This window comes from Ambystoma mexicanum, chromosome 3p (genome assembly GCF_040938575.1).
Source record: "Ambystoma mexicanum isolate Mex_15411 chromosome 3p, UKY_AmexF1_1, whole genome shotgun sequence".
NCBI lineage: Eukaryota > Metazoa > Chordata > Amphibia > Caudata > Ambystomatidae > Ambystoma > Ambystoma mexicanum.
Window position 1 is genome coordinate 1,226,370,647 of NC_090925.1, and position 18,156 is coordinate 1,226,388,802.

The 18,156-nt window shown below is 45.5% G+C and overlaps 1 protein-coding gene across 1 annotated transcript in view; it reads left to right on the plus strand.

The window, feature by feature from the left end:
• RUFY1 (RUN and FYVE domain containing 1) overlaps positions 1 to 18,156 on the plus strand; it is a 1,926,102-nt gene that overhangs the window by 1,142,131 nt on the left and 765,815 nt on the right. The window contains exon 11 of the mRNA XM_069652681.1: positions 11,304 to 11,471. Coding sequence (XP_069508782.1) covers positions 11,304 to 11,471 — 168 coding nt within the window. The remainder of the gene's footprint in view (positions 1 to 11,303; positions 11,472 to 18,156) is intronic.

The window sequence follows — 18,156 nt, forward strand, 5'->3', positions numbered from 1 at the left end:
TAACTGACAAGAGATGATAGGCTAATCAGCTAACTAGGGCATTTGTCTGATGTTTCCTGCACCTGGTTTCGTTGCTTATGTGCTGCTAAAGACCGAATATCCAAGGTTATAAGAGAGTGCCAACCAATCATGAGGGCCTATGTAGTGGTAGACTTTGCATTGTTGCAGAAGTCTATCTGCTGCTGTTGTTATGCTGTTATCAGTATTTTACGTAGTAAGGGGTTGTTAAAGGCGTGCCTACTAGATAAGGGGCAGCCAATGATTATACTAACACTTATATGAACTATAGGTATATTTGTTCCCTTAACCAATCCCTCCACCTGTTTTTACTGTTTACCACGTAAGAAAACATCATAATTGACGTACGTCGAGGTATAAAACCTTTTGCGTAATTGAAGTGCTTTGAGAGTGTGTGTGTCACATACAATCTGTTTGTTCGCAGTGTTTCCCTACTTTATCGAATTGAAAATAAAGTAGTATTTTTCCATATTCTTCGAGTCTGTGCGGTTATTTGGGCCTGAGATCATTTTTTTGGTAATCCCATTCGGCACTTGGAATGCTCCAGGTGAAACTGCATGCAACAATCCAAATTCTCCAAAGTTATCCAGAAATCAAAGATCACCATTTGACTGAGTGAGAATGCAGGGTAGTTTCTCTACCGGTTTGCAGATAGCCTGTAACTATATCTCAAGGTGTCATCTGCTGAGGATACGCACCACCTGGAATCCTGCCTCGCCTGTGTAGATACTTAGATGGCTTCTATTTGCCGAAGTTTATTTCAGTTAAGACCGAGTTTATTTTATTATCCAGGAAAAATCAAGTACACATTGAGAGATGGCTGAATACCATGAAACTGGTGCTTTTTTCTTTTGCTCTACAGTTTAAAGTCCTTGTTTTGTTTTATTGACCCTCATTTGGAGTTTAGGCCTCACACTGAAAAGAAGGTGCACATGGCATTCTCCCAGTTGCAGCAACTTAAAAATATCAAGCCTTTTTTGTCTGTAAATATGTTTCAATCAATGGTGCAGGTTTTAGAAGTATCGTGTGGATGGACACAACACACTGTTTCTAGACGTACGCACCCAAGCTCACGCTTTTACCTTTGGAAAAAGGTTTCCAGGCTGTAGCCAAGTTGATAGAGATGAAGAGAAAATATGATCATCGGATGCATATTACTGCCCCCAGACTATGACACTCGTCCTCCTAAACTCCACCCTTCGTGGCCATCTTCAGATTTTACAAAACGTTTCTAGTGTTGGGAGTCCTTGTGCTTCACTCCTTGAAAAGAAAAAAGATGTGTGGCTATTTTCTGAAGAAATCTTTAATCTCTTCTTCATCAACAATCACGTGGTGACTACTGGCAGCGGGGAGCTGTTGTCACGAAATATCTTCATTCCACTGTCAGATCTTCAACTCACCGTCAGATCTTCAACCTGTGGCGCCAACAGGCCCAGGTTAGGGCCCATATCTAAACCTCGACCGTGGCTGATGCTACAAACAAAAGCCTCTTCATGGCCTGTGAAAGCTGCAGCCTGAAGAACACCTTCGCTGAGGACCGGCACCTCACGTGCCTTTTTTGTCTTCATCCTGACCACAACACAAATGGATGTCCCATCTGCCAATCCTTCTCGTTGAAGACAAGAAGGACCGCCACTGGTGATTGGTGACGTGGATCGAGGAAGGGGAAGGCTTCCGACGCGGCCTCTGGGCGCTGTCATGCCTCGTCCAGGACCGGCAGGTCCTATGAACGTACTCCCTTTGTTAAGAAGAGGTTGAGGTCCCTTGTGGATGCTTTGTATGCGAAGATCCAAAAGAAGGCGAAATCCCACAATCCATCCACATCCTCATCAACGGTCTCCGCGGCTGCAGGACCAGGTTCTGGAAATGGTCACTTTCGTCGACAGCCTGCCGGCTGGTGGGTACTACCATCGGTGAGAAAATCACTGACACCTTCCAAGCACAAATAGTCAAAGAGCACATCTTCTAAGGATCCGTCAACGGCTCTGCCATCGTCAACATGAGCCCTGCCGATGACAACTTTGTCCACCAGGATCGTCACTCCATCGACGAGCACTCCATTGACGACCACTTCATCGCCGTAAGCCTCTTTGACAAGCGCCTCATCGATGACACCGTTGGCGAACCTAGGGAAAAGAAGTCTTCCATCTGTGACGAAGAGTTTGTCTATGACCGTCATCTTTACCTCCACAACTGTCTCCATTCCCAGGGTTTCTCTGCCTCCTAGACCTCCATCAACGGTGCTGACTATGATCCAGTCGACAACTGCTCTGCATGCTTCTGTCATAGCCTCTTTTCTGAGCGGTTGTGATTGGTTGAGTGCACCCATTACTGCTCGGCCAGTCCTAGGGGCCCTGCCCCCTGTTGCAAAGGAACCAGTTCACACAGATACTGGCACATACACTAACACCACCGGAACTCACATAGATGAGTATGACAGCAACGTTCCCTTGGATGGGGAACCGCTAGATGTCGACAAGCTCGCCAGGGCTTCACCCCTGGATGAAATTGTCTCCTTTCACTTCATCTCAAAGGCTGCCAAGCTCTTCAATCTGGTGGCAGAAACAAGGAAGGAAGACTTCCTTTTTCAACGGCTAGAGTCAACTAAAAAGACTGGTCCTGTTTTTGGACGACACATGGGAAGATGGATTGGCAGTCAAGAAGCCTGCAAATATCACGCCTGCAAAGTGTGATAGGCTGGATAAGAAACACCAGGTTCCAGATTTGGCCCCCAGGTGCCTCAAGTCTCAATCTTCTCCAGACTCAGTATCTGCTGCCGCCAAGAAGAGGTCATCAAACTCCTCATCGTCGTCCATGGTGCCTCCGGACCAGAAGGGCAAGAAGCTTGATGCCGCTGGCAAGCGCATCATTACCACACTAGCCTCCACCATCAAGGCCGCCAACGCCCTCACCATCCAGTCCAGGTCCAGGTACGACAGGGAGCTGTGGTACAAGCTGGGGCCCATCCATGACTTCCTCCCTGATGACAAGAAGACCGAAGCCTTGGCCCCATAACAGGAAGGAGAAGTAGCTCCGGACCACACCATCACTATCGCGCTCGACACAGCAGACTCTGGTTTCTGCCAAATGAGGAATGTGGCTCTCTGGTGCAAAAATTGACCGAAGGACACTAATTTCCACACAGATGAAGGTCATCAACATGCCGTTTGATGGGGACTACCTGTTTGGGAAGACAATAGATGACACACTCCAGGCCATCAAAACCGTCATGGAGACTGCACTCTCTGGGGGTCCTGCAGCAGAGAAGGTCGTCCTTTCTTTCCCCAAAGGGGAGAGTCTCCATATCATGCAAGGGCTACACTAGCCCCTATTGTCAGCTCTCCTGCACCACCACCCACAAGTCTTAAAGGGGTCAATCCCAGGCTTTCTGCAGTGGCACCCAGCATCGTCGTCCCCCCTTCGAGGAGTTAGATGCCCAAGCAGGCCTTAAGCGGCCCAGGATCCGCACCCCCACTTTTGAACCCCAGTGGGAGGGCGACTATCACATTTTGTTGCTCAGCGGCGCAAGATCTTCAGCAGGGGCACGCTTTTGAATTTCAAGACAAGTGCCCCATAGTCCTCCTGTCGCGCGTCAAGAACTACACATGGCCCACCTGCTACAGGAGGTTCAGGCCATGTTACAAAAAGGGGCAATAGAACCAGTCCCACAGTGCCTCCGGGGCTCTGACGTGTACTCCAGATACTTTCTGGTAAGGAAACCGTCAGGAGGGTGGTATGAGAAACCAGACCGTGTCTCGCCCACTAGTCCCCAGGGGTCTGTCATCAAGATAGCCAGGACACGGCCATCGCTTTTGGATCCAGTTCTGGGGGTGGACCAGTGCTGAAGGATTTACTGGGTGAGGGGTCTTCGGGGAGTGCGAGTGGGACACCGGATGGCGAGACGTGGTATCCTGTTCCCTGTAACCCCTTTACCCCATCCTAACAAGTAGGATATGTAGGAACTCTACCCCCTGCCCCCTTTTTCCAGCACAGACACTTGCACACAGACAGCCCGCTATGGCAGAAAACAGACTAACACCCGAGCAGTGTACCTGACATGTCCAAATGTATGCATTGGTCAGATGAGGTCAGGCAATTACTGACAGTTACTCACACATGACTTTCATTAAACTTCCCCACACGGATAAAAGGCAGAGTACGAGAGCACACTCTGATCGAGGAAAAGCACAGGAGGATACAGCAGTTTCCGGACAGCAGCTGAACAGGAGAAGAAAGACGGCACAACAGGAGGGATTACAGGGAAGTAAATTCTCTTGTCCTTTCCGACAAGAAACTGCTACTTTGAAGAACCCTCAAGATTAGAAGGCGTAAAACCAGGAGACCAGGCTGAAGAATCCTGCATTGTGTGTCGGAGATACCCGGGTCCCTCCCCCGTCATTAATTAAGGCGGGGAGAAGCAGCAGCCACTGTGATACCGTCCTTGGCTCCAAGAATAAAGCATAGTCAGTGAAAGCAACACAGCCTGTGAGTTGTGGAGACCGATACAAGACCGGTCTGTGTTGAAGCTAAGGTTACAAGAAGCAACATTGTATGTCGAGCGCTGGAAGGCACATTGTTAAAACGCGTGTGATAAAAGACGCAAGTAAAGTTGAACTGCTAATGACTGTTTGAACTTTGAAAGGAAAAGATACTATACTTTTCGACAGAGTGGTCCAGCACCGCACATGTGCTCAATCGAAGGTCTCTGTAAGGTATCCAGCTGAGAAGTGGCACAAGTGAAAGTTAAAGAAGTGGTCCTGCGACGGGTGAAGCAAAATCCTGCGCACTGTCAAATGTCTTAGATTTTGATACAGTAAAGAAAGTTTGGAAAATGAGATAAATTGGTCTGAGTCCGTCAGAGGGAGACTAATTGAAGGTTTTGTGTTGAAGTGGGTCTGAGTCTGGCGAAGGGGGGGCCCATGGTGAACAGTAAATCACCAGAGAAGTTGTGCATATGAGAATCCTGAGGAGAAAGGAACTTTGAATGTTTGTTTGTCACATCAGGCCCTCTGAAGTAGGAGATTTTGAATGGCAAAGAGACTTTGGCACAGAAGGCCCTGATACTGAGATTTTGAACTGCATCCTCGTGCTAGAAAAGCCAGAGTATGTGCTAAGCTGGAGTGTGCCGCCTTGCTCCGTGCTGAAAACGTGGGGAAGGGAAGCTAACAGCTCAGCTATCCTGAGATATCATTTCTTGAATACTTTTCTTTGGTACACCATTGTTTCCCACCACACCATTTGTATGTAGAAGTAAGGATTGGCAATAGGTTTATTGAAATAGACCCTTTTATTTTGACAAAACGCCCGTAGGACTGTTATAATTGTTTGATGGTCGTAGCTTGCCCCATCTATAGATTTAGGATTAGATAGGCGTTTTTCAAACCCAATTGAAGTTAAATAAACGCGCTTGAACTGTGGTAACTTGTGTCTGTCTTACTGTTTGATACCATGCCTTCCTTACAGTGGCAACTTATCCTAGACTTTCAATGCCTAAACAAGTTCTGGAAATCCCAAAAGTTTAAGATGATCACTTTGCAGCACATGCCCTGACCAGCTGGATGAAGGGGATTTTCTGGCGACTCTCGACTTGGAGGATGCATATTTCCATATCCGGTGTTTGTGATGAATGGGGAAGTTCCTGCGTTTTGTCGTCGTGGGGCAGCATTATCAATTCAAGGCCCTTCCCTTCGGCCTGAAATTGGCCCGAGGGTGTTCACCAAATGCTTGTCCCCGGTAGCGGCACATCTGTGCCGCAGGTGAATACACATCTTCCCTTACGTGGACGATTGGCCCATTCGTTCCTGCTTCTGCGCACTGGCAACCCAGCACACAGCAGACATCATCCAGCTTCTGACTTTGCTAGGATTCTCCATCACCTTTTCAAAGTCCTGCGTGGTGCCATCTCTGAACGGTCTGTTCCTAGGTGCCCAGCTCAACACAGTCTTCTGTCTAGCGACTCCGTCTGAAGAGAGGGTGAAAAACATCATGGGGAAGATCCAACGGCTGTCTACAGCGTATGTTGCAACGGTCTGGTCCTTCAAATCCCTACTGGGCATGATGATCTCCTGCATCCATCTGGTCCCCTTTTGCAGGCTCCACATGCAGCCTCTCCACGAATTTCAAGATGCCAGGTGTCAGCAAGTCATGGGCACATGGTCTGACAAAATCAGTCAAGCTCTTCAATGGTGGTGGGTTCGGCCACACCTCACTCAAGAAACTCCCTTTCCCTCCGTACCAGGCTACAGTCACTACTGATGCCTCTCTGGAGGGTTGTGGAACCCACAAAGGACATTCTCACGCCAGAGGCTTCTGGCTCACAGAAGAAAAGGAGTTACACATAAACATCCTGGAACTACTGACAGTCTTCTGGGCCCTCGGGCCGTTCCAGCCTCGGCTACGGGGGGAAAGGATGCGGACCTTCACGTACAACACCACCATCATGTTTTATATAAGGAAACAGGGCGGGAGGCACTCTCCCTGGAAGCCCAGTCCCTATGGTACTGGATCATTCTTCAAGGCATGTTCCTCATCCCCTTTCACCTGGCAGGCATCAAGAACACCATTGTGGTCTGTCTCAGCAAGGAGCTGCGTTCCTGCCTTGAGTGGGAGCTTCAGCAAGTCCAAGTATCAAGCTTCTTCAGCGAGTGGGGTCTTCCTCAGATCGAGCTCTTTGCGACGGCTGCAAATTCTAAAGTGTCTGCGGTTTGCCAGCAGATATCCTTAGCGGAGGAGTGTGGGGGATACCTTCTTTTTCCCTTGAGAGGGGCTCTTTCTGTATGCCATGCCCCCAATTTTGCTACTGCTATGTGTGATCCTCACCGCGCCAGTGTGACCGAGGGAGATCTGGTACTCGGGCCATCTCCATCTGTCGTTGGTTCCGCCCATCAAACTGCCTCCACTTCCCGACCTCCTCTCCAGAGAAGAAGGATCAATCCTGCACCATGACCCGGCGTTTCTGCAGCCCTAGTATTTAGACACTATTCACTGCTGTTAGAATGTAAGAAGATCCTGGCCAAGGACAGGGCTACCTCTACGTTGACTTGCTACAGGCACAAGTGGAAGTGCTTCACAGTGTGATGCCGGGCATGGAATATTGCGCTGCTGCGTGTAACTGCCCCGCAGCTCCTCCCATGCCTGCTCTCGTTGACCAAAGCTGGCATTGCCCATGCAATATCCCAGTACACAAGGCTCCGGACAAGCTCTCCCTGTGGTCGCACAGGCTCGTTAAGGAGTTCAAGGGTCTCTTCAGAACTTTCCCTCCGGTGAAGGCTCCTACCCCAGCTTGGGAACTGAATGTGGTCCTGTCTAAGCTCATGGGACTTCAATTTGAACCAATGCATTGTGCCCCTTTAAAGTTTCTATCGTGGAAGGCCGCTTTCATGGTGGCGATCACCTCAGCCAGGCGTGTCGGTGAGATTCAGGCCCTCTTCTGTAAGCTGTTGCATTTGTCCTTCCACGCCACTAAAGTGGTTCTACGAAATCATGCCTAAGGTTCAATCAGACTTTCATCTCAACAAGCCTTTTGTTCTACCAGTTTTCTTCACCAACCCTTCTTCGCCTGCTGAAAAGGGCGTTGCATTCGCTGGACGTTGCTCGTGCCCTGAAATTCTTTGTGGCATGCACAAAAGAAATTAGGAAGACGTCTCAGCTTTTCGTTAATTTTGGACCTCTGGGACACGGGAAGGCCCTTTCTATGGCTTCCATCTCCATGTGGCTCTCTGGCTGCATCATGCATTGCCATCGTCTGACCAACAGACTGTTTCCAAGCTGGCCGAGAGCCCACTCCACCAGAGTCATTGCAGAGACAGCATTTCTCTCTGGTATTCCCCTGCTCGACATATGCAGGCCTACTACAATGGATGTCTAACCACACCTTCACAAAATTCTACTGTGTCGAAAGGGATTCCAGGGAGGAGTCCCAGGTCGGGCAAACAGTGCTACACAACCGGTTTGCTTGAAGTAAGTCTGTTCCAGGGGTAAGTGTATTGCTTCTGTGAGCCTTGCTACCTCCCGTGGTTGTATGTATGTACTGCTGTACAATCGTATTCATGAGCATGTGGATCCAAGCAAGACCCCATGTTGGAGAAGGAACAAGTTACTTACCTGTAACTCTTGTTCTCCAGCATGGGTCTTGCATGGATTCACAGGCGAACCCGCCCCCTTCCCCTCTCTGGCTCTTCTTGGTTCATACTGCCACTTTATGTGTGCTACCAAATCTGAAGCTTAGGACACTGATAGGCTATAGGGGAGACTAAATGTTTAAAGCTAAACTGCTTTCTTTTTACTGAGGATTCCCAGCCTGACGACAGGGAATATTCATGAGCATGTGAATTCATGCAAGACCCATACTGGATAGCAAGTGTTACAGCTAAGTAACTTGTTCTTTATCTCTGATCAATACCAACATTAAGATATTTGCCAACATACTGGCTAACAGGCTGATGATGCCTGTGATGGGACACATACACTGCAACCAATCCAGCTTCATACCCGGCCACTCGACAGCACTAAATTTAAGGAGACTTTTTAACATATTGGCACAGGGAGACTCAAAAGTACATGTCGTTGCTGTTACCTTAAACACGCAAAAAGCATGTGACTGTGCCCTCGCAATATATGTATACTGTGCTTGCCTGATGTGAATTTGGTCCAAGTTCATCTCTTTATTCTGACTGTTAGACTCCCCACCCCCAAAACCCCTGCGGCTTGTGTCTGTACTAATGGAGTGAGGTCTGACCCAAAAGGTTACGAGATGGTGTTGCCCCTTGTCCCCCCTACTATTTGCTATAATTATTGAACCACTTGCTGACCTGATCAGACACAAGCTCTCCCATAGGGGCATCAGAATAGCGGGTACACCAGATGTCATGTATGTCTATGCCAACGATGTTATCATCTTTATTAAGACTCCCCCCAAACCCACCTGAGTTAACTGTGAACCTATAATGCGAGATGGGATGAAAGCTTGGGATTTTTCAGGTCTGCTCATTAGCTGCAGTAAATCTGAACTTTTCCCTTTGTTTTCGGCGGCCTTGGAGCTACCTAACGCCCTACATTTTGCCTGAACAGTATCACACTTGGACATCATCATGTCCAGGTAGGCAGACACTTGATAGACCAATAACGTGTGTAATTATTTAACAAAACGGGGTACTAAGTTGCATAGCTAACCTCTGCTTCCTATCTCCATGGCAGGTAATGCAGCGTTGTTAAAGATGGTGGTACTGCTGAAATTATTGTACCTCGTTCAAAATGTACCGATCTGGCCAGGACGGCAATTTTTCAAGAACTTGGATGTATTAATCCAGACGTATACGCGGCACTCGGGGGCATGCTCCTCTACTCAGGGGCAGTGCTCCTCTAATGGGATAATCTGGTGAAACCATACAACCGAGATGGATTTACTGCTCCAGGTTTTCGGCTGTACTGGATAGTGGCATAGGCTCACTCACTGGAACCTAGAAGATCACTCATACCTACAGAAAAAAATCGAGACGCATGCAGCCTGGAATAATGATATTAGATCCCTTCTCCAGGCTGTACTGACCAATGTCGTTTCAACCAAGTCAATACTAGTATATTGGCATGGAGCAAAATACGGCAGTTGACTGACACAAGAATGCTGTACTTTAAACATATTCCCATCTGGAACTGTATGCCCCTTCCCCCTTTATTTGATAAAGCAATAATTGAAAACTGGAAGGAGCTGGATGTTATAACTATAGGAGACATGTATTTGAATGGTAGAAGGACTGGATATTCTTGTTACCCCTCATAATAAAGCTCTTCTATGCCTGCAGTATTATAGGCAACGTTCTGCGATTCAAAAGCTATAGCCAGAATTCCCAGGGGAGCCACCAGGGAACCTGAGCCTGACATGCATAATGCATGCTGGTAAATGCTTGAGATTTGTCTCTAGTCTGTGTAGACTGATATTAAGATAGAAGCCTAATGCATCATCCCCCGTAAATGGGCCAGAGATCCTGACGCGGACATCACAGACGAAACATGGAAGAGGATGTGTAGACTTACACATGCTGCATCCCTTAATTCACGCTTTAGGCTCATTCAACTTAGTTTTGAACAGATACCACTGCACTCCAACTAGTTTCTTGGTGACTCCAGCAATACCTGTCCACGCTGTGTGGGTGACAATGCCACATACATACGCGTGCTATGGTCCTGTCCTTGGTTAGGGGAATTATGGGAAAATGTATGCTCCACTCTAGAAGTGATCACAGCATACACATTGAGCTTGACCCAGCTATATGTCTATTTGGCCTACTTGATAAAATAGCCCGCTCCACTAGGAGGTTTTTGAACCATGGCCTCTTACTGGCCAAAAGGTACATCCATCACTCTTGGACACACTCTGATGCCCCAAGTAAGATTCAATGGTTAAGTGAATGAGAAAAAAAACGTTAGGTATCGGTGTTGCTGGTTGTCGGCTGGCCAACCCATATCTGGGCACAATTCAGAGCCTACCTGCTTACGCGGAGTCCTCCACAGAGTGAATAGACCATGCTGTTTAACAATTATTGCTATGTGTTATATAACATGGAATATGATATGTGATGGTCATAAATGTAATTTGATGTACTGAGACAAGGGATGTGAACTTTAGTGACCTAAGTTGTGATAAATTGTATCGATGTGTAAGGCAAAGTATGTAAATAAAGTTTAAAAAGAAATAGGAACAGGACAATGAGAAGGAGGGCTATCTTCGTTTGGGAGGGGTGGGTGTCACACAGGCTGTCTCCCTTGCACAGCACCCGTAGATTTAGGTCCAGCTCATTTAGAATCTTAGGGTAGGCCATCAGGATAGCACCAGGAGCCACAGGTATAAAAGAGAATGCTTTATTGTTGCAGTTACAGATTACAGTAAAAGAATATAATACTAAGCAAAAGTACAGGATATATGCAACATCCACCGACACCCTCTCTCCAAGCCAGCCTTTCTCAACTGTCAGAATAAGAACACTCATTAGCACACTCACAAAGCATTCCCCTCACAGAACATTCATTAATACATAGATGCAGACCAGGAAGACAGAGCAGATAGAAAGCTCATTGCAACACACATTTCAAAGTTCCCCATAGTAAGTCTTAATCTTGATGTCTTGATGTATAGCCCTATCTAATGTAGTCCATTTTCTATCTAGTATGAGTCCATATGTTATCAAACAAGTGTGCCGTGTGAATTACTTAGTAAACATACATTAGCAATTTGTGTCTAGTTAGTTCTTTCAAAATAAGTGGCACACTAATGTGAATCTTATTTCAAGGAACTGGAAAAAGAGTTGGAACTACAAATTGGAATGAAAACCGAAATGGAAATTGCGATGAAGCTTTTGGAAAAGGACACCCATGAAAAACAAGATACTTTAATTGCACTGCGCCAACAGCTTGACGAAGTCAAAGCTATGAATCTCCAAATGTTCAATAAAGTCCAGGTAACTCAGAAATTGTTTTCTTTTTCTTAATTGCAGGAAAATCCTTTCATTGCCATCTGCCACCTGTTTTTCACGATCGTAAAAGCAAAATGAGTAAACAAGCCTATCCTTTGCGGAAACAGAGTGCTGTGGTCTATATAAAAACAATCAAAAACATATGTAAGCAAAAATATACATCATAAAATAAATATAGACAATCAAATAATGAATACAACTCAGCAAAGACAGGAGCAACATAAGAGGCTCAGAATTGGGAAAGGCACAGGGAGAACTAAGTATTTTTATATTATGTCTAATCTAGATCAGGTTAAAGGCAATGCACACCTGAATTTCTTCACAAAGCTCAATAATCTGAATTCTTTGAAACATACACATGATGACTGTGAGAATATAAAACTAAGTGGTTGGTCTAGGATTAGTCATTTGGCATGATACTGGCATGGAATGGCATTTACTCTGTGCTTTTTTGGACTTATCCTTCGATTATGACATAATTCCATTAACTCCTGCAATTATATTATTTGTATTTTTTTAATTATTAGGGTATTTATTGAGTGTGGACCTAGCTCTGAGAAGCAACTGAGGGATTTACAAATCATAGGGAAAAGGACACTGAGAGGGTGACAGGGAGAAGGGGAGAATGGGCAATTTGACAGCAAGGGATAGGGAGATTTGGTGGAGGTAGAATTTGTTGAATTATTTTGACTGAATTTGGCCGCAAATATATGTGGCAGGGTGGTTAATCGTGATAATAAATATAGGGGGTGCTCGGGGAAATGGAGGTCTGCGGAAAGGTCTTCCCCCTACATATATTTGCGGCCAAATGGAATAAGAGAAAAAAGAAATTCGATGAAAATAACTCAACCTAATCACCTAGAATCGAAGTAACCAGGGGAGAAAACAGTAGGTAGCAGATCTCCTAGTTTCAGGTTAGGTTGCGGGTGGAGGGTGTGGACCAGCTGATAGGGAGGAAACTTTCCTTGAAGCAGAGGTTCTTGAGCTCCTTCATGAAATCTAAAAGCTAAGGGGCACTATCTTCAAATCTTCTGACCTTTGCTGTTGATTAAAATGTGCTGACCTATGATACCAAAAGGTGCTGATAAACTGTAGTGGCCCATGGCAACAGCTGGTGAACCCAGTAGGCAAAGTGGCGTTCCATTGGATAATGCCTTTTAGAGAAACCAGTGCACCTTATATTCTCATGGACTGTTTTGCTCTGGGCCTTTAGAAATAAAAAGGTGTATCCACAATTGTTACTTAACATTGGTGACACATTGTTTAATCCTTGATATCACTAGATACCATAAATGATAGTACTGAGGAGTTAGGGTTACATAGCTACCATCATGGACGCATTGGCAGGCAATTATTATTATTTTTCTTTTTTTATTGTGCATAGTGGTTTATTTTTAAACCTTACACAAATGTAAATGTAATACAATACATCATTATTACATCAATACCTTACAGTCCACCTTTATATAAAAACAACATTTGCTTAAAATGTTCCTAAAAATGTAGTAATAACTTAACCTCTTTCATGTACATTCTTCTCAACTGGCTCTTAGTTGTGACAATGTCAGTGACAAATTCCTTCATATATACTTCTTTTATCCCTTTTTAAACTATTAAAACTTCAGTCAAGTAATTTTATCAAATTTAAAAATGCATATACTACTCTACTAAGATGGGGAGTAATACTTTCCCACAGTTGATTCCACAATTTCCCCCAGTGATCAATCGTAAGGTCCTTTACGAAATGTTCAAGGCAGCCCGACGATGGACCACTAACGCCTCACACTCAATGTGCTTACATGTTACAGGATGTTTCTCACAATATCTGCTCTAGGGTTTTCAGCTTCACCACAGACGATGATTATCCCTGGTTGGTAATAAGTAATATGTTAATTTCTAGTTAAAATTGTCTAGAGAGGGAAACATTATTGTGGTTGTAGAAGGAGATTTGTGTAGTTAAAGTCGAATTACCACTCCTTGTCCATGATAGGGTTAAGTTGGGCAGAGTTTTGGAAGTTATCTTTGTAACTAGCTATTTTCCAATAGTTTAGAGAATTCCTTTCCACTATGCATCTCAACATTAGTTCTCCCTCTTTTTGGTATAATGCGGCTCGCAAGGATTTTATTTTGTTTTTATAGCTTTGCTTGATTTTCCTAATTGTGCTGGACAAACCTGGGCCATCACTCAGTACATCTCTGACGCTACTGCCAAGTTGTCATAGGGGTCTGGCTCACCTGTGAATTATCTACAATAATCTGCAAATTCCACCCCCTTATAAAAGTCAGCCATCTTCGACCCCCTCACACTATTCCCCCTACTTGTCCCGGCTCACATCCAACAAATAGAGCATCTTCCCTCTCCCCAAAATTCACACTAAAATCAACTGACAAGATTATTACTCCCTCTTCAATGTGTCCAACCATAATGACATTCAGTTGATCAAAAAAGTAAGTTTGGGAAATGTCCAAATAGCCATGTTAATTGCCAGGTGTGTCGCAAGGATGCCATATGTGCTTGAACTATTTGAAACATCCTTCACACATGTGGAGCGTACTCCTGTTAACAAGCCCCCTTTTGGTCTTCCTCACAGGCCTTTCACAGCTGCTTGCTAACAACAGACATAGTAGCCATTCAACTTTCCTTCCTCCGTTAAAATCTTATCCTTTAGCATTATTAAATTAAAATCCCCAAGTAGAGCACTTCCTCTCGCATATTGCAATGAATGTTTAAAACAATTAAATATGCACTTTATTGCTCTTTGCACATTATGATGCTGCTAGTAGATTAATGAATGCACCAGTTACATTTGCACATATTATGAGGGTTGGTTGAATATACTCCAGAATTTTAAATTTTCTGTTGTCTATATTGGAACCTTATACCTGGTTACCCTAGGCATATTCCTATTACACATATATTGTAGAACTGTGTTGGTCCTTTGAGCACACAACACTGTTAATAGATTAATAATTGATTTATTTTATGTTCTTCGTATACATCCTGTGAGGTTCAGTGTTAAACCTTTGAAGATCTTAATTTAATTTTCTGATTTTTTTTTTTTATATTCAGGCATTTTATCTATCTTTTGTACTGAACCCTGTTATGTAAAGATGTTACAGAAATGCTTTGTCTCTCTGCTCTTTCTTGAATAACGCTGTACCGTTATATACATTGGTTGATATAGAATGACCCTTACCGGGACAGATTGGAATTCAAGCAATTTGGATCTGTCGCATCATGTGAAGTTTATAGAATGAGACTGGGTATTCATAATTCACTCTAATAGAATTAGATGATGCATTCTAGGATATATTGTCAACTACTGTAGTTGTAGTTATCTACGTATTCATTTGCTGTTTTGGCAAATGACTAAATTGTCGAATAAAAGCCGTATGATGATGATGAAATGTTTAAAACCTCTATAGTTCCAACAGCACATGCTAAACACATGGGGCCTCATTACGAGTCCGGCGGTAACCGTGCCGGAAATTCCGGCACGTTACCGCCGGACTTGTATTACCATTCCTCCTCCGTGATTGCCGGAATCACTGGGGCATTACAACCCTGGTGACCCTTTAATTCCGGAGGCGGAATTCTGTTAATCCCCATTCCCATGGAGTCCCATGGGACTCCATGGGAATGGGGAAGTGGAAACACCGTCACCATGCTGTAATGGTGCCGGTGTTTCCATGTCCGCCTGCAGGCGGGTGGTGTTAAACCCGCCAGGTCAGACCTGGCGGAAATGACACCTCCTGCCTGCAGGACTCTTAATCAGCCGGTCCGGAAAGAACTGTGTTGGCGGATTTACCACCACTGTTCTTTCCGGACCGGCTGACTTGTAATGAGGCCCATGGTCTTCTGAATTGACCCTGTGCTGATGGATTGCTTAGAGTTGAAGGAGGCTATGACCAGTCCTCGTACCTTTCCCTCACACCATCTTCTGGATCAAACAATGATACCCGTCAGACCTCAGAAGCACCTATAGTACAATATATTGTCATTTTAGGACAAATGCACATTTCCCTACTGACTGCATTATCATTGTACACAAGTCTGCATAAACATCATATCCTCTCTGTCTTGTCCACATTGTCCAAGATAAGGTTTCTAATAATCTGTGAGGACACAGTAAGTCCGGCGATATCCAATCTTCCGTCCCTGTGACATTCCACCAGTTGAATGTCACTTGAAGTAATAGGTTGCAGCCTCAAGACATACTGGAAAATGGCCAGTAAAGCACTTTGATTTAATATAATCTCATCCTCCTGGGGAAAGACTGCTTCTATTATGATTTTATTGTTGTTGTTCAATACTCTCAACCCAGGTTTTAGTTCCTTGTGCCTCTGCACTGTATGGTCTACTTCCATTATTCCAGTGGTGCCCTGGTTACATGGTTTCCTCGATGTCTGCAAATGACTGACTAAAGACAAAGGCACCTCGGGCCTCCCATACTTGATCATGCATCTGAACTGTGGGAGGTCACTGCCTTCGTGAATTCTAACAGTTTAGCTAGCAGTTGAGCACTGATGGTTACTTACCACAGAAATGCTGTTTTCAAATAGAACCCTAGAATGTTCCACACCTGGAGTGCTTTCCTCACACACCTCCCGTGTCAGCAGTCTCTTATTGGCCTTCTGTAGCCTTCTAAAAATAGGGACAAGTTTGACCTTAGAAGGCTCAGGTTCGTCGGAAGGCAGTATGCCTGACTCCTGGCCATGATCTCAAGAACTTAGGTGAAGAGCATATATTAATTTTCCTCAATGAATTATATTGATGTCGGGGTGTTGGAAAGAGGAAAAGCGGGCGGGACTTCCCCCCAAAAGATCATTTCCTGAGACTCTCGTTGTTCCTTTGGCATGCTACCTTCTTACCTTTCCTAAATGTCATGCAGATTTGTGGCATTCTCTTCCACTAACTCATGGAAGGGCAATTGTCTAAATTCAGCTTGGATTTTGCTAAACTTTGCTACAACTCCATGAACTTCATTTTTGGTGGAATTCTTTACCTCCTCCTTTGTTGCTGTTAACATCAGCAGAGCCTGAATTGTGTCAAGTTTTTCAGAATTTTCCCTCACTTAGACCTTGTCAGGTTTGCTGGGTCTTGGAGTGGTAGCAAGACGAGATGCAGATTTCTCGGGGACTCTGGGAAAATGTAACCCCCCCACCTAAGATGAAAACCTCCCCGTTGGCAAGACATACTACACATGGGATCCTACCCCCCTGGCAGGAGTGCTGCTAGACACACCCCCTCAGCGTAGACCAACAACTCAAGCTGAATAGGAAAAGGGAAGCAGGTTAATAAGGCATCTGTGTTGGAAAACAGGGTTTGGGTGCAGGTAATTGATATTTAAGCAGTGGAGGCACACCCTTCAGTGTTGGTCGTAGAGTCTGGAAAATAGCAACGGGCTACCTAAACTAACTAACTAAATACCTGATTTAAACTGTAGACGTGGGTCCATGCAGGAATTTCACCATTGCAAGAACGGCGCTTTGATGATGTAGCCGGGATTGCTTGCAGCCGCTGGCTCGGAGTTAGGACTTAGGGATTTCCGACGCCGGCGTGATGGCAGCTGATGTCAATTTCAGAGCGGTACGTCTCACTCTAGGGATGGCGTCTCCGCTGCCTGCCATGTCCTGCAACCCCCCCAGTCCTCCACATGAATCAGCGGCATCAGCGGCACAGCCTCCAGGGGTTCCAGAATGCCGTAAGGAACGGCTGGAAAAGGTGAGTCCTGGCAGTGCCCGTCATGATCCTAACTGACCTTTATCAGGTCGAAAACACGCACTTGTGAATTGAGCACGGCTCCCAACATGGAGGCCCCCATGTCAACTCTAGGTAGTTGATTGAATTCCATCATGTTAGATCTGATGGATTCTTCCAAGTCAACCTCCTCAGAGGTATTCTTCCTTTCCTCTCCTTCCCCAGAAGCTCACCGTCTCCAGAGCTCTGGTTCTCTCTAGGCTGGACTACTGCAACAGCTTCTTTCTAAATTTGCCTGCCTCTACTCTCTGACCTCTACATCTCATTCAGAACAGGACTGCAAGACTTGTACTTGGCCTCAAGCCCAGGGATAGTATCTCTCCATCACTGAAATCTCTGCACTGACAACCAGTGGCTGTGAGAGTTAAGTTCGAAACCCTCTGCATTGTCCACAAGGCCTTCTGGGGCCTTAGGCCTCAATATCTTCAACTCTCTCTTCCTAAATATCTTCCCTCTCAAGCTCTTCGCTCATCTGCCTCCAGCTCCCTCAGGGTCAGGCGCTTCTCCAATCAAGGAGTTGGTGGTAGACCTTTCTTCAGCTGGGGCCTCCCTCTGGAACAGCCTCCCTGCCTCTCTGAAAATTGAGGAGAACCATCTCTTGTTCCGGAAGCACCTCAAGACCTTCCTCTTTGCCTCTGCTTTCTCTCCTCCTCTCCCCTGCTGAACTCCTGGTTGATACTAAAACTGAAACTGCACTGTTCACCGACTACTGTCTGTTCTCGGGCCCAGGCCCACTCCCCACCAGTTGCACACCGGCACTGCCCCTCTTGGCAATCCTTGCACTCTGGAGCTGTTCTGTATCCATACAGCCCCCTACCAGCATTTGACATCCGATGTCTGTACTTACCCTTGCACCTGCCAACAGCTGGCCGCACTTCTTATTTATTGTTCCTATTATTGTTTCTATGC